The sequence below is a fragment of the Canis aureus genome, chromosome 30 (genome assembly GCF_053574225.1).
Source record: "Canis aureus isolate CA01 chromosome 30, VMU_Caureus_v.1.0, whole genome shotgun sequence".
In the NCBI taxonomy this organism is placed as follows: domain Eukaryota; kingdom Metazoa; phylum Chordata; class Mammalia; order Carnivora; family Canidae; genus Canis; species Canis aureus.
This window is the reverse complement of record NC_135640.1, coordinates 30,027,029-30,042,269: the sequence shown is the minus strand read 5'-3', so window position 1 is coordinate 30,042,269 and position 15,241 is coordinate 30,027,029. Positions and strand designations below refer to the sequence as shown.

Below are 15,241 nucleotides of genomic sequence, written 5' to 3'. Positions count from 1 at the left end.
TAAGTTCTATGTTACTCCTTTTCCCTTTGTTTTGATCTCTCTTCCAGGAAATCTCTTTTTTACCCAGGACAACTTTTTGGATGAAATTTTCTCAACTTTTTTAGTATTTGCATCTGGGATTTCCCCCAAATGAACTTGCTTTTGATTATTAGCAGTCTTTAATTTATCTTTTTATGAATTTGTATGCTCATAATCTATGACATGTCAATTAGAAATTAAAACAAAGTAATTTTCAGGGTTGACTCACAGTAAATTGATGAATGTTTTTTAACCAAGGGGGTCTTGTCAGAGAAAAAGCTAAGAAAGTCTTCAAGGGAGCCATTCTTTGAAGGAGATCTAAAGTCCAACCCTTTGGAGTTACAGTTGAAGCAAAAGAAGAAGGATATATTTTAGAAAAGATAGAAGGATTTGTAAAAGTTTATATAATCAGAATGCAAATTTTATTTTTTTTATTGTTGGGGAGATAAAAGATTAGAGTATCATTGAAGCCTAGGGATGGCATGAAGTTGTAGTAGATCTATTGATTTTCCTGGTTTGGATGAGTAAAGCATAGACAACAGTGTAATTAAAATTTATTTTTAACAGCACTGAATAACAGAAAACCAAAAAACAGATTGTGAGCATGCCTGAACCCTAATCATTCCAATAGATATCATTTTGTTCTCCTAATATTTCTTCATTCCTTACCCTGCTTCCAGTCTTTCACTCTACCATCTTATCCATCGTTCTTGTTACTGAGGCAGTACAGTTAAGAACTAAGAGTAGACTCAGATAAAGCTATATGGTATATGGTCTCTGCTACATTGTGGATCATCTATAAGAGGATAGAAATTATTGCAGAACTGCTGTGAGTTAAATAGGATCATTTATATGTGTCATGTGTAATGTTTAGCACATGACCTGGGCCCTATAAAATGATTATTAAATATTACCACTATTATTTTATTAAGAGAGAAAATTTAGATTCTGTATTGTCATTCAAAATTAATCATTAGGGATCCCTGGGTGGTGCAGCGGTTTGGCGCCTGCTTTTGGCCCAGGGCGGGATCCTGGAGACCCGGGATCGAATCCCACGTCGGGCTCCCGGTGCATGGAGCCTGCTTCTCCCTCTGCCTGTGTCTCTGCCTCTCTCTCTCTCACTGTGTGCCTATCATTAAAAAAAAAAAAAAAAAAATTAATCATTAAACTCTCTATATTACCTGCATATTAAAAACAAACAAACTAGAAATGCTTTTAGGTATGTTTCTAGTTCCAGAGAATTCTTCAAGGCTTTCATATAGCTTGAATGAGTTAATGATAGCCAACTTAGTGATGTCATAGTTAAGATGTAAATAATTACAAGTATAATGTGTAAAAACTCACATCTTACAGCAAATGGCAAACGTAGTTTACAACTTTAAGTCAACAAATACATCCTAACAAGTGTGGTTTCCTGTAACAAAGATTCATAGTCTCATGTTTCAAGTCAAGAGTTCTTAAAACAATTATACTAAACATTTCAATATTACCAGAAATCAATTTGTACTTTTGGTAAGTAAATACATAGAATATATCTGTCATTATGATAAGATATAGAGTATGTATAGATTTAATTTATACTGAATGGTACTGACTTATGAATATCTTTAACCATTTTCTTTTATAAATAGACAAGACTAATGTCTTGCCTAAATGGTGTTTTACCTTTTCAAAACACTTGTGTTGAGAGAAATTTTGATTTCCTTTAAGTGCTATTGAGATTTTAAAGCTTGTGATTTTAAATATAATTTAATCCAGAATGACTCAAAGATATTAAAATATCCATAAGTTCCGTATTATTAATATTATTGAAATAAAAGAAGAAATAATAAATCAACATAAGGAGTAAATAAAAGGATGACATTTACATTATTTACAAATAATTACATTTTTCTGATGAAAGAATTGTCTGCTAACACTTTAATGTCTGATAATGCCTTATTTGCTGGTATTATATAATGCCTTAATAACTATCTGTTACAGTGATAACTATAATGTTTCCACTTGGCTAAGTTGTGGTGTCCAGTTATTTGTCAAACATCAATCAAGATGTTCCTGTAATTATCATACAAATCAGTAGATTTTGAGTAAATCAGATTACTTCCATATTGTGGGTGAGCCTCATCCAATCAGTTGAAGGCCCTTCAGAGCAAAACCAAGGTTTCCCGAAGAAGGAATTTTTAAGGCTGCAACATAGAAACCCTGCCTGAGTTTTCATCCTGCCATATTATGGAATTCAGACTCAGGACTTCCACAACAGGATGAATTTCCAGCCTGCTGGCTTGTCTTATATGCTTCAAACTTATCAGCCCCACAACCACACAAGCTAATTTAAAAAAAATAAATCTCTCTGCCTCTGTACACACACACACACACACACACTCACAAACATACATGTCACATATGTATGTGTGTACATATACATATCTAATATAAACATACTATCCATACATACACATGCACATATGATTGGTTCTGTTTCTCTGGAGAACTCTAACACACTCTCTAAGAAATAGATGACTTTCTTCATGTTTGCTATCAGTATCCTCTAACCAAACTGATCATGTATTTCTTGAATCTTGCTTATACTTCACTAGGGAGGAATGTACCTTGTTGTTTAATAGTTGTTCTTTGGCAACTATTAAACAACAAAATGCGGTCATATGGAAACTGATTTGGAGACTGAATTATCAGAAAGTAAATTTTACCTTAAAGTCATTGAATTTCACAATTGTCAAGACCTTCAGCACCCATCTGGTCCTGCCTCTGATCTATGTAACAACCTAAAATAAACTGCTGTAATTCAGGGTTTGTTTCCACCATCATACACTAAAACTCACCTTTATCAGTATAAAAATCAGATACTGTAATCTGTAGTTTCACACACTAGCATTCCCTTGGTATGTTTGATAATATCTGGGTCTGTAAACTCTATCTGTATTTTGTTCAATTCCCAGTTAGCCTGTGTTTCTCTTTTGTCTACAGTGCTGAATTCAAACAATAAGGAACATAGAAATTGAATGTAATACTGGACTCCCTTTCCGGTCCCTTAATTTTTGTTTAAGATTTCATTTATTTATTCATGAGAGACCCAGAAAGAGAGGCAGAGACATAGGCAGAGGGAGTAGCTGGCTCCTTGCAGGAAGCTCTATGTGGGACTCCATCCCAGCCCCCTGGGATCACGCCCTGAGCCAAAGACTGACACTCAAACATAGAGCCATCCAGGCATCCCAGGTCCCCTAATTTTTGTTTTGTAGATTATGCACATCTTTGAAAACTTTCAAGATGGGGATTTGAGAACTAAATTTTGGAAACAGATAATGAGTTGGATATTTTCTAATTCTCATAGAAAAACCAGCTGTGTTTATCAACTGACCAGGAGACTGAAGACTGAATCTCCTCCAGGTAAACGATCCAGCCAACACCCAGGTAATAATCTTTACTTGCAAGGTGAAACCTATCACCACATTCTGCACCTAAGTAACCCACAGCTAAAAGAGGCACTGAGAGCAAAGTAGGGTAGAAAAGTGCCCATGAGTGTCTGCACAAAATGATGGAAAGGAGAGAACTAGGACATCTGTTCAACTGGAGCATGTATTCTGCTTTGAGGCTATCAAGTTTAATAAGATTCAAAAGATGTTTGATTTCCTTAAAATACTTTTAATAAAGAGAAACAATAAAATTTCATTTGAATGAACATCTGAGTGAGGGCAGGTATATTAGTATCATGGTAGAAATGATTAGCATGAAAATAAAACAAATGAGATAATACATATGGGGTTGTTGGTTTTTTATCTTCTGGATTCAATTGTTACTCAAACTTGTATCATTGAACTCACTTTGCTTTCCAGCCAGAGTGGCCCTAGCAAAGTTTTACGTTGTCCATGTGGTCATGAGACAGGTCACCACTATTTCTGCTTTTTTTTTTTTTTATAACCCAAGCATATTTATATGACCACTGTAGCTGGATTCTGAGGTCACTTGCCTGAACACCATAGGTGAAATGGGAAAACTCCTTGACAGATACCCACTAACAGCTCAATCAGGAATAATGAGACATCCTGGATAGCCCTATACTTATAAAAGAAATAAACTGACAATTAAAAACATTTCAATAAAGAAAGCAAAGTCCAAGCTGAGTTGGCTTCATTAGAAAATTATTCAAAGCATTTGAAAAAATCTACATAAAATATTTGGGAAAAGAGAAGCATAAATACTTTCCAACTAATTCTATAAGGCCAACCTTACTCTGGTGGAAAACTAGACATGGACACTGTAATAAGAAAATCACAAACCGGGATCCCTGGGTGGCGCAGCAGTTTAGCGCCTGCCTTTGGCCCAGGGCGCGATCCTGGAGACCTGGGATCGAATCCCGCGTCAGGCTCCCGGTTCATGGAGCCTGCTTCTCCCTCTGCCTGTGCCTCTGCCTCTCTCTCTCTCTGTGTGACTATCATAAATAAATAAAAATTAAAAAAAAAAAAGAAAATCACAAACCAATACCCATAATAAACAATAGGCATTTAAAAAACCTTAGAAAATATGTCAGTAAATCTACTCCAGTAATGTATTAAAAGTATAATACATCATAATCAAGGATGTTTTTCCAAGGAATGTAAAGTTGATTTGTTTTTTTTAAGATTTTATTTATTTATTTAAGAGAGACAGGGAGCCAGAGAGAAAGTATGAACAAAAGAGAGGGGCAGAGTCAGAAGCAGACTCTCCACTGAGCAGGGAGCCTGATGAGGGGCTCGATTCCAGGACCCCAGGATCATAATCTGACCCAAAAGCAGACACTTAATCAACTGAGCCACCCAGGCACCCTACAAAGTTTATTTAATATTCAAAATCACCTAGTGCAATGTATCACATTAAAGGATTAATAACTCAACTATATAGTAATCTCAATAAATATGAAAAAGTATTTGGAAAAATTCAACATGCATGTACTCACTGTGAAAGCTCCCAGTAAACAAGATTTAGAAGAGAATTTACTAGGCCTAATAATTGGCATTTAGAAAACCATACTATTAGTGTCATAGTTAAAGAAAAACTGAATGCTCAGGAAAAAGGCAAGGGTATCTGCTTTGACCGCTTCCATTCAGCATTGTATTGGATGTTCTACCTAATAAAATAAGACCAAAAGAAAAGAGTCATACATATCTACAGGAAGAAAATTATCTTTTGCAGATGACCTAAGACCTGAAATAATTCACAAAAATCTGCTAGAACTAATAAATGAAGTTCAGTCACAGGATGCAAAGTCATAAAAAAAAATGTAATTCTATGTAAAAATGGTGAACAAATAGGGACTGAAATTTTAAAATACTACTCAAAATAGCACCAAACCCACAAAGTACTTAGCTATAAATCCAACAACATGTTTGCAGGGTTTGTATAATGAAAGCCAAAACACATTGATGAGAGATATTAAAGAGTATTCAAATGAATGAAGAGATATATCATGCTCATGAAACAAAGACTATTAGGATTTCAACTCTCCCCCAAATTGGATGTAAGTTTGACATAATCCTGATGAAAAAAAAGCATCAGGTTTTGTGTAGAAATTGGCAAACTCATTCTAAAATTTATATGGAAATAAAGAGGAACTCATATAGGCAAATACTTTTGAAAATGAAGAACAAAGTTTGGGGATTTACAATCAGATGTCAAAGCTTACTACAAAGCTATAGTAATTAAGGCATGATAATATTGGATAGAGATGTGCATTAATGGAACAGAGGAGTGACCCCAGAAATAGTTCTATACATATATGATTAATTGACCTTTCAAAGGTGTCATGGTGATCCAGTGGGAAAAGGACAGTCTATTCAACAAATGATATCGGGATAATTGGACATCCATATGATATACGCAAAAAAAAAAAAAAAATTCCTTGACTCAAATTTTGTACCATATACCAATTATTTTTTTTTGTAAACTGAACCTAATCAAAACAAAATCCATCTGGTCTTCAAAACACTTCAATAAAATGAAATGACAAGACACAAGCCACAACCTTGGAGAAAATATCTGAAAAACACCTGTTTGATAGAAGCCTTGGATCTGGTATATATTACAACTCAATTACACAAAGAGAAACAACTCAAATAAATTTTTTGAATAGATACCATTGAAGGAGAAACATGGAAGGCAAATCGCACATCAAAAGCTGTAACGATTATTATCATTAGGGATATGAAAGCTAAAATCACATGTGACACCACTACATGCCTCCTAGCTAGGCAAAATAATAACTGATAATGGTAATGATAATAATAATAATATGCATGGTGCTATTGAGGATTTGGAACAACTGGAACTTTCATAGTTTGCTGTTGGGAATGCAAAATGGTACAGCCACAGTGGCAAATGGCATAGCAGTGTTTTTGTAAGGCTAAATATGCAGTTACCATGTAAACTAGCAATCCCAATCCCAAGTCTTTATCCAGAAAAAAAACCCAAAACTTTTGTCTATGAAGAAGCTTGCATGTAAATGTTCATGGCAGTTTGGTCTCTAATAGCCCCAAACTGGAAATCATCGAAATGTCATGGATGGTGTGAGTGAAGAACATACATACAGTGAAATGCCACTTAGCAATAAGAAGGAAGGAGCTATTGAACTGTACAATAACATAAATGAATCTCAAAAGCAGTGTACTCTGTGAAGGAATCCAACCACAAAAACTGTGTAATGGACAATTCCATTTACGGGGCATTTCAGAAAAGACTGTAAGGCAGAAATTCAGATATATGGTGGGAAGAGATTGACACAAAGGAGCATGAGGAACCTCTGGGTGATAATGGAAATGTCCTATATTTCCACTGTGTTGGTGGTTACATGACTATACATTTGTCAAAACTCATTGAACTGTATACTTAAAAGAGGTGAATTTCATTATGTGTAAATTGTACCTCAATAGAGCTGAGCTTTAAAAAAAAGTCAAACTGAGTGGAGAAGTATATTTATAACATATGGAAGATGAGGACATAAAATAAAGAATATACAAAGACTCCTAAAAAAGCTAATTTGAAAGGGGAAATGACTCTATAGAATAATTGATAAAAGGTAATAATAAAAGAATAAACTTGAATGAGCCTGAGTTATATAACTAGCAAATGATGGAGTCAGGATTCAAATCCAGTGATTCTGAGTCCAAGATCCCTGCTCCTAATTACTATACTAAAATTGAAAATGAAATTGAAAAATACCTAACAAGTCTACTTCTAAGTGTTTACCTGATGGAAATCCTAGATGTAGGCCTAAGTACAAGTATGTTCTTTGTCACATGATTTGTGATAGTAAGAAATCAAAAATAATAAGGAAATAGATCAATAAAATTTGGTATTATGGGGGATCCCTGGGTGGCACAGCGGTTTGGTGCCTGCCTTTGGCCCAGGGCGAGTTCCTGGAGACCCGGAATCGAATCCCACATCGGGCTCCCGGTGCATGGAGCCTGCTTCTCCCTCTGCCTATGTCTCTGCCTCTCTCTCTCTCTCTCTCTGTGACTATCATAAATAAATAAAAATTTAAAAAAAAATTGGTATTATGGAAGAACTCTATACAGTAATAACAAGAAAGAAACTAGATCTTTATATTATAATAAAGTGCTTATTTGCATGAATTCTGACAATGGTTCCAATCTCCGGGTTCAAATCCCATTTCTGCCACTTACTACATGAGTGGCCATGGGCAAGAAACTCAACTTGTTTGTCTCAACTTTATCATCTCTAAAATAAGAACAATAGCAATATTTACTGAATAGGATTGTTATGAAGATTCAATGAACTAATATTTATAATAAAGTGCTTAGAACAGTGCCTGGCACTCAAAAGCACCACTGAAGTGATAATAGAACTATACCCAAATACATAAATATCAACATAGATATATTTTTAAAGGAATTTTTTAGAAATAAAAAAGTATTCTTTCATAAAAAGACATTTACAAATATATGTGCAATAAGACTGCATTCTTACAACGTAAAACAATAATAGAGAAACAGGGGTGCTTGAGTGGCTCAGTCAGTTAAGCATCAGACTCTTGACTACACAACTCGGGTCATGATCTCAGGGTCATGGAATCAAGCCTCACAAGTTCTGCATGCAGCAGGGAGTCTAAGGATTCTCTTTTTCCTTTTGCACCTCTCCCCACCGCTCTCTTAAATAAATAAATGAAATCTTAAATAATAATAATAATAATAACAAAGTAATAAAGTGTATACACTTATAAATATGTGTGCAAAAAATTTCCTGGAAGACTCCTTCAAACTGAATGCATTAGTGGAAAGATAGGAAAAAGCAGGAAACTGAGGTTGGCCCACCCAGGGATCATATCTGTAGTGTTGTATTTCTTTAATTGAGAGAGAGAGAGATGAAACAAGTATGATAAAATGGTAACAATTGGAGTTTAGGCATTCTAGAAAACCACTCGAGTTTGCTTAATCACTCTACATATTCTTTTTTCCATTTTCAAAATGAATCAGGCAAAGGCAAATGTCAGAAGATCAGCGAGGTCTGGAAGCAGAGTCCAGAAATCAGCTACACTGGCTTTTTCATTTAAAATACAAGTTACGGACGATGCAGTTCTGCAGACTTAAAACGTTTGGTCAGTTTGAAGCAGGAAGAGACATGGGGTAGGATGACCTCTGGGAAAGTAGTGGCTCATGGCCATCTTGCTTGGTACTTGGGCCAGAAGCCAGAGCAGAGAGGTTGAGTGGTTTTCTTCTCCTTTACCCACAGATGGGTCTTTCAGCCTATACTTAGCGATAACCTTTAACAGACAAATCACTCCCTCGGTGAGAGAATTTGGAAAGTAAAATCCAAGTGACCAATAGCTGTTAGGAAGAAGAACCTTTGCAGACAGGGCAATAAAAGGCCCTTGTAGGTCTTGAGGAGGCAGTTTTGAGAATATAAGAAAGAAGTGAAAGGGAAAGATAAATGTATAGGCTGGAATATATGATTTATTTTATTTCTACTAATATTCACCTGATTTGAAAGGTATTCAAAAATTTCTGAAAACATTGCAAAAGGGGACTGTCAGCGTAAAGAGTGAACTCTATTAAAGTGATGACCTGGAAAAATAATCATGATTCAGGTAATTCAGGTCATAAAGTTCCTTGTGGCTTCTGAGCACTCTAATGCTTGTTTGTTCTATGTACTATTGGTATTTTTCCATTTCCAAAAAAGAAAAAAAAATTGCAATATAGCATTTTTCTTTTGACATATCCAGATAGTGATTTTTGTTTTCTTGAAAACTTTGCCTGTGTTTGTAGAGTACACAGAGCATTTTATTAGTTTCAGGATCCACTTCTGAACTATTAAAACCACTCTAGTTTTGTTTTGCTTTTTCTTCCTTTCAGAGGAACACATTTATTAGCATTTCTGAGTTATTCACTAGTATCTGTACAAAGTGCACGAATGACTAATGAAAAGTGTTAACCTAATTAGGAATGGGTGTGGGGCGATGTTAATTGGAATTGACTTATTCTCGAGTTATTTTAATGTTAATTCCCAGGCATGGGGAGCTGGCCTGAAAAAGCAAGATCTTTTTTATTTATTTATTTAGTTTTAGTAGAATCAATTATTAATAGGGAGAGAGAAATATTGTGCATTCTAAAGGAGTTTAAAGGCTGGCATTTTAAGGAATCCCATGTGTTGGGGATGGCACATATTTCTTCAGTAAATTTAATAGGTGTCCATTCATAAAGCATAACTTATTTTACTTCTGTGAATCAGAGTGATGGTTTAAGTATTGCACAAGGGCACTTCATGTGATGCATGCCACACTTTGGATTCTGCATGGGAGAGATAATCATAAAACAAAGTAACTAAGTGCTCCGAAGCAGCGTGCTTTGGAATTCAGCAAGTTAATTTTCAGGTAGTTAAGGAGCTTTCTTTTCAATGACAATTGTAAATGCCATTCCCCTTAGTTAAACCAAATAAAATGTCAGATTCTAAAGAAGATGAATGGGCACAAACTAGATAAGAAGAAGCCCTTTTTCTTCTTCCTTTTTTTTTTTTTTTGTTTTTTTTGTTTTTGTTTTTGTTTTTCATTAACCTAAGTATGGATTATCCAGATTCTTTTCTCTTTCTGTGCTAAAATGTATAATATATTTTAAATGCATAAAGATCAGTGATGCATGGAATTCTGTTGAACACTATTTAATGCAAATATTCTTAAGAGAGGTAAATAAGGCTTTATTAGGCTTTTATATCTTAGTATAAATAAACTTAATAGATTCTTTTCTGAGACAAGTTAAATTTAAATTTGCTTTTATATTTGCAGAGTATTCAGATCTTGATGCTGCATAAGGAGACCATGGTTTGAGCTTCTATCTTTCTTAGCAGTTAGCAGGAATTTACTGAACTTTCTTTGGCATAATTTTTCAATGTATGGTTTGACCACAGATATCAAAGACCCATGTAGCTCTAATGCTTCAAGTTAGCTGCTTCAGAAAATGTTAGACGTTTTTTCCTGAAGTATAATTTCAGATATAAATTAATAACTGCAACTGAGAATATGTCCCTTCACTCAGAAATAAAACCAAATAACAACAACAATAAAAACTGAGTTGGTTTAGGGCATAAGCAGAGAATAATGCCTGCTACAAGATAGGCTTCTCAGAAAATACACACAGAAATTCAGTTCCAGCAAACACTTCCTTTTAAAGTCTCACTCAAAGGATTGTGTTTATTGTTTCTTAGAAGACCATCCTCTCGGGACACCTGAGTGGCTCAGCAGTTGAGCATCTACTTCCAGCTCAGGTTATGATTCCAGGAGCTTGGGATTGAGTCCCACATCGGGCTCCCCGCAGGGAGCCTCCTTCTCCTTCTGCCTGTGTCTCTGCCTCTCTCTATGTCTCTCATGAATAAATAAATAAATCTTAAGAAGAAGAAGAAGAAGCAGAAGAAAGAAGAAGAAAGAAGAAAGAAGAAGAAGAAGAAGAAGAAGAAGAAGAAGAAGAAGAGGAAGAGGAAGAAGAAGAAAGAAGAAAGAAGAAAGAAGAAGGGGAAGGGGAAGAGGAAGAGGAAGGAGGGGGAGGGGGAGAGGGAGAAGGAGAAGGAAAAGGAGGAGGAGGAGGAGGAGGAGGAGGAGGAGAAGGAGAAGGAGAAGGAGAAGGAGAAGAAGAGCATCCTCTAAGGAAGCCTTTTAGGCTCCCATTCCCTTTAAGGAAGTCCAATGGCATGGTCAGCAGGGATGATATCCATACCCCTTAATTCAAGATATGAGAAAGTCAAGTGTATCACAGAAAAGGCAGGCTGAGTGCTTTGCCAAAGAATCCACAATTTAATTAAGATAAATTAACGGATATCAGTAATTACATGGATTAATTCAAAGAGAAAAGAATAAAAGGTTCACTGCTATACTGCTAAGTATAGTTAGTATTTGGAGAAATCCATTGTGATATGCTTGTGAAGAAAAGGACAAAGTATGTTGAATAGTAACCACTGATGCTTCTGCTAGCCTTAAGGAAATAAAGGATAAGTTTATGCAAGTCCATTTGGTGGGATAAAGACTCACAGTCCACGTGGATTAAAAGGGGGAGGATATTCGGAAGTGTGATGACATGGGACTTCAAAGGTCAAATCACAGAGAATTCCTGGGGAAAGACTGAGTAGCTTCTCCCAAAGTGTATCAGAGTGATTAAAACACAATTAACTATGTGAAGATGTGATAAATTAGAGTTAAGCAATAACCGAGAGAGGCATTCTGACATAGGGTGACAAGTGAGGAGGAGGGAGCATCTGGACGGTGACACATTCACGTCTAAGAGTATATATAGCTTGGAGTCCAGACCATGGCATTGAAACTCAGAGCATCTCCTCACTGCTCCTCAGCTGAACTCACATCTCCTTCCAACATGTCCTACAGCTGCTGCTCTGGAAACTTCTCCTCCTCCCGCTCCTTTGGGGGATACCTGCGCTACCCCAGCTCCTCCTGTGGCTCATCCCACCCCAGCAACCTGGTCTACCGCACTGACGTCTGCTCTCCCAGCACCTGCCAGGTGGGCTCCTCCCTTCACAGTGGCTGTCAGGAGACCTGCTGTAAGCCCACCAGCTGCCAGACATCCTGTGTGGTGTCCAGACCTTGCCCGACGTCCTGCTACCGCCCAAGGACCTCCACGCTCTGCAGTCCCTGCCAGACGACTTGCTCTGGGTCTCTGGGTTTGGGGTCTAGCAGCTGCCGTTCCCTGGGCTATGGATCCAGAAGCTGCTACCCGACCTCCTTGGCTTCTAGAAGTTTCCAGTCTTGTTACAGGCCAACCTATATATCAGCTTTCTGTAAATCAACTTGAGTTTCCAGACCCTTTGAGTAAAATTTTTCAGCCTCTACTTAGAGCTGCTACCATAGAGTTTCTCAGGCATGTTAGCTAAAGCCTCTTATCACCAGCTCTTCACCCTTTGTCTGGCATCAAATACCAGCTGATAGATTACTTCCTTCAGACAGTGAAATTAAAGAATGACCACAATATTAAGTGTGTGCCTACAATTTTAAACAATTGGCTCAGAATTACATAGATTTTTCTTACAAAATGTATGGAGGTCCAGTTTTGTTTGACCTAATAAATTCATTCACTATTGAATCTGATATTTTGCATTGTTCTTTATTGATTTTCAAAGTCTGATTTGTAATCTATCTTTTGGGGCCCCAGGCCCTCAGGATACTTTCCCTAGGAAATGGGTTTGGATTTCCCTAGGAAATGGCATCAGCCTGATCCATGGTGAAATTCTCTGGGCAGTGTACTAAGAGTTAATAAGTGTGCATGTCTTCCAAAGCTGGTAGGATTTTTATTATTGAGAGTATGCCCATATAAAGTCAACATTCTCATCATGTTTTCAGTGAGGACACCTTATGCTTATTTGGTTTTGAGGTCACATTTTCAAAACAGTATTGAATTAGAATTTGTCCAGAGATGTTAACCAGGTGAAAAGGCATTTAGAAACTATATAAAATATTTGAATGAATCTAATATATTGACATAAAAAAGAGAAAATATGAAGTGTTTGGGGTTGGAGGACATTATGATTATCTTAAATATATATAAAAAATGGGTTTTTCAGTGTGTGTGTATTTGTGTGTTTATGTGCAAGAGACAGACAGATGGAGTCTTAAAGTTTAAAACTATGAGGAATGGAAGGAGTTTTAAGGAGAAATATTGGGCTTATTATAAAGAAATATAAATTTGTGAATTATAAATTGACAAAATTATGACCTCGGTACTTTGAAGCTATTCAGTTTCTCAACAAGTAGATGAATAATCTCATGTTTGTTTGTCTGTTTTAGTGACTTCTGCATTGAACAGGAGATAGGATTAGACAACTTTTGATGTTCTGAATCTTATAACCTATGCAGGTATCCTTGGGATCAACTGCTCAGCAGTAGTAGTGAAAAGTAGACACATCCTTGTAGAATACAAATCTGAGGCAGGCACCCTTTGTGTTTATTTTTAATTTGAGCAAGTTTTTGTCTGAGAGGCTAAACGTAGTACTAGAATTCAGTTATAACTTTTTCGTAACATATTTGGTGATAACTAATCATGAGTGGGAGAAATCACCAACAAAATTTTACTACTTGCTTCAACCACGTGTAATGTGTGTTTATTGATTTGTCTTTCCTGATACCTTTTTCTCAAGCTTTTTCTAACCGAAGCTGAAAGAAGAGGCTCCTTTTCTCTTATATGCAAGACAATAATGGGCTAAGCATGGATGCATGGAAACCAGGTCTTTTGTGCACAGGAACCTGCCGGGAAGACAGAAAATAGAGTAAAGGAGATGCTCCTGGGTGGCTCAGTCGGTGAAGTGTTTACCTTTGGCTCGGGTCATGATCTTGGGGTGCTGGAATAATGTCCCGCATCAGCCTCCTTGCTCAGCAGGGAGTCTGCTTTTCCCTCTGCCCCTCCCCACTTGTGTTCCCTCTCTCAAGTAAATAAATAAATAAATTTTTTTCAAAAAAAGAAAATAGAGAAATAGGAGGGACATAGGAGTTCTTGGTTACACAGGAGCCTCTGGTTTCCATCATTTCTTAAGCCAGCTTGAGTAGCCCTTCATCTACCTTAATTATACAGGCCAATAAAGTCTTCTTTTGGTCTAAATGAATAAAAATAATTTAAAAAAGATTTCTGTCACTCATAGCCAAAGAGTTATAATTAATAAAAATGTGTCATCATTGACTTTGGTATAAATAAACACTTAAAAATTTTTTAGTAAGACAAAAAGATTCTGTGAGTCTGAACCATTACCATTAGCAGTGAGGGTGGATGCATTCTGGAAAAATGTGGAATGAGTAAAATGTAGACTAAGGAAAACATTCGGGAAAGCAAACTCAAAAGGGTCACAGTAGCACGGCCAGTGGGAAGTCCTGTGGTCACAGTCAGCAAACCTAATACAACTAATAGCTTCTATCTTCAAGTAAGGAAGTCACAGGGCCCAACAAGGACTGATGAGTACAGATAATGTTTAAAACTGAGAACAATCCCAAAATGGAAGGAAAGGGTATCCAGTGACATAGAAGGGTCTAGTTCTGGAATGACTTGGAGATTTACCCCCAATATCATGCAATCTTTGAGGTGAGAGGCCAAAAACTGAAACAGAGAGGCAAAGGAGGGGAGAGGAAATGCATACAGTGGCATACTTTTAATATGTACGCTTTTCCAAGTATAACATGAAGATTCAGATTTCAGGGAGCAGACAAAATGAATACCGTTGGTATCCTTCATTCTCGGAATAGTGATTTTTCCCAATATCTCATTACTGCTAGTTTCTATTTTCCACTTTTCTTTTTCTGCTTTTCTTTTCTCTCTGTTTGTCCCCATATTTCCAGCTCTGCCTCTGCCTCTCTTTCTTATATCTTCATATCCCTTTCCATATCTCTCTGTCCCTCAACCTCTCCATCTTTCTCTCTCTCTCTCCTCCATCTCCATCTCTTTCTATTTCATCTCTCTCTCTCTCTCTCTCTCCCCCCTATCTCCATCTCTCCCCCATCTCCATCCATCTCTCTGTCTCTCTCTCCCCCTCCCTTCCTCCATGACTTTTCACCTCTTATGTGCACTCTGCTTTTTTCCACATCCACCCTCTGGTGTCCTATTGAGTCTGGGCACCAGGTAGCACTAGTCAATGTCTGTTGGGTGATGGTGACAGGGTGTGATGGAAGGCTGGGTTCTGTTGTTGGCTAATAAGAAACTAAGAATGGAGAGGGGGAGCTTACTTCTCAAGCTCAGTGTGG

General features: G+C 36.8%; 1 protein-coding gene across 1 annotated transcript; it reads left to right on the top strand.

Annotated features, from left to right (window-relative positions):
* Positions 1–11,879: 11,879 nt before the first annotated feature.
* LOC144301632 (keratin-associated protein 13-2-like) lies at positions 11,880–12,314 on the top strand. Its single transcript, XM_077878701.1, has one exon. The coding sequence runs from the start codon at positions 11,880–11,882 to the stop codon at positions 12,312–12,314; it is 435 nt and encodes a 144-aa protein (XP_077734827.1).
* The last annotated feature ends 2,927 nt before the right edge of the window (positions 12,315–15,241 follow it).

What these genes read in the sequence shown, in the direction of transcription:
- LOC144301632 (XM_077878701.1), top strand. Translation starts at nt 11,880, where the DNA reads ATGTCCTACAGCTGCTGCTCTGGAAACTTCTCCTCCTCCCGCTCCTTT.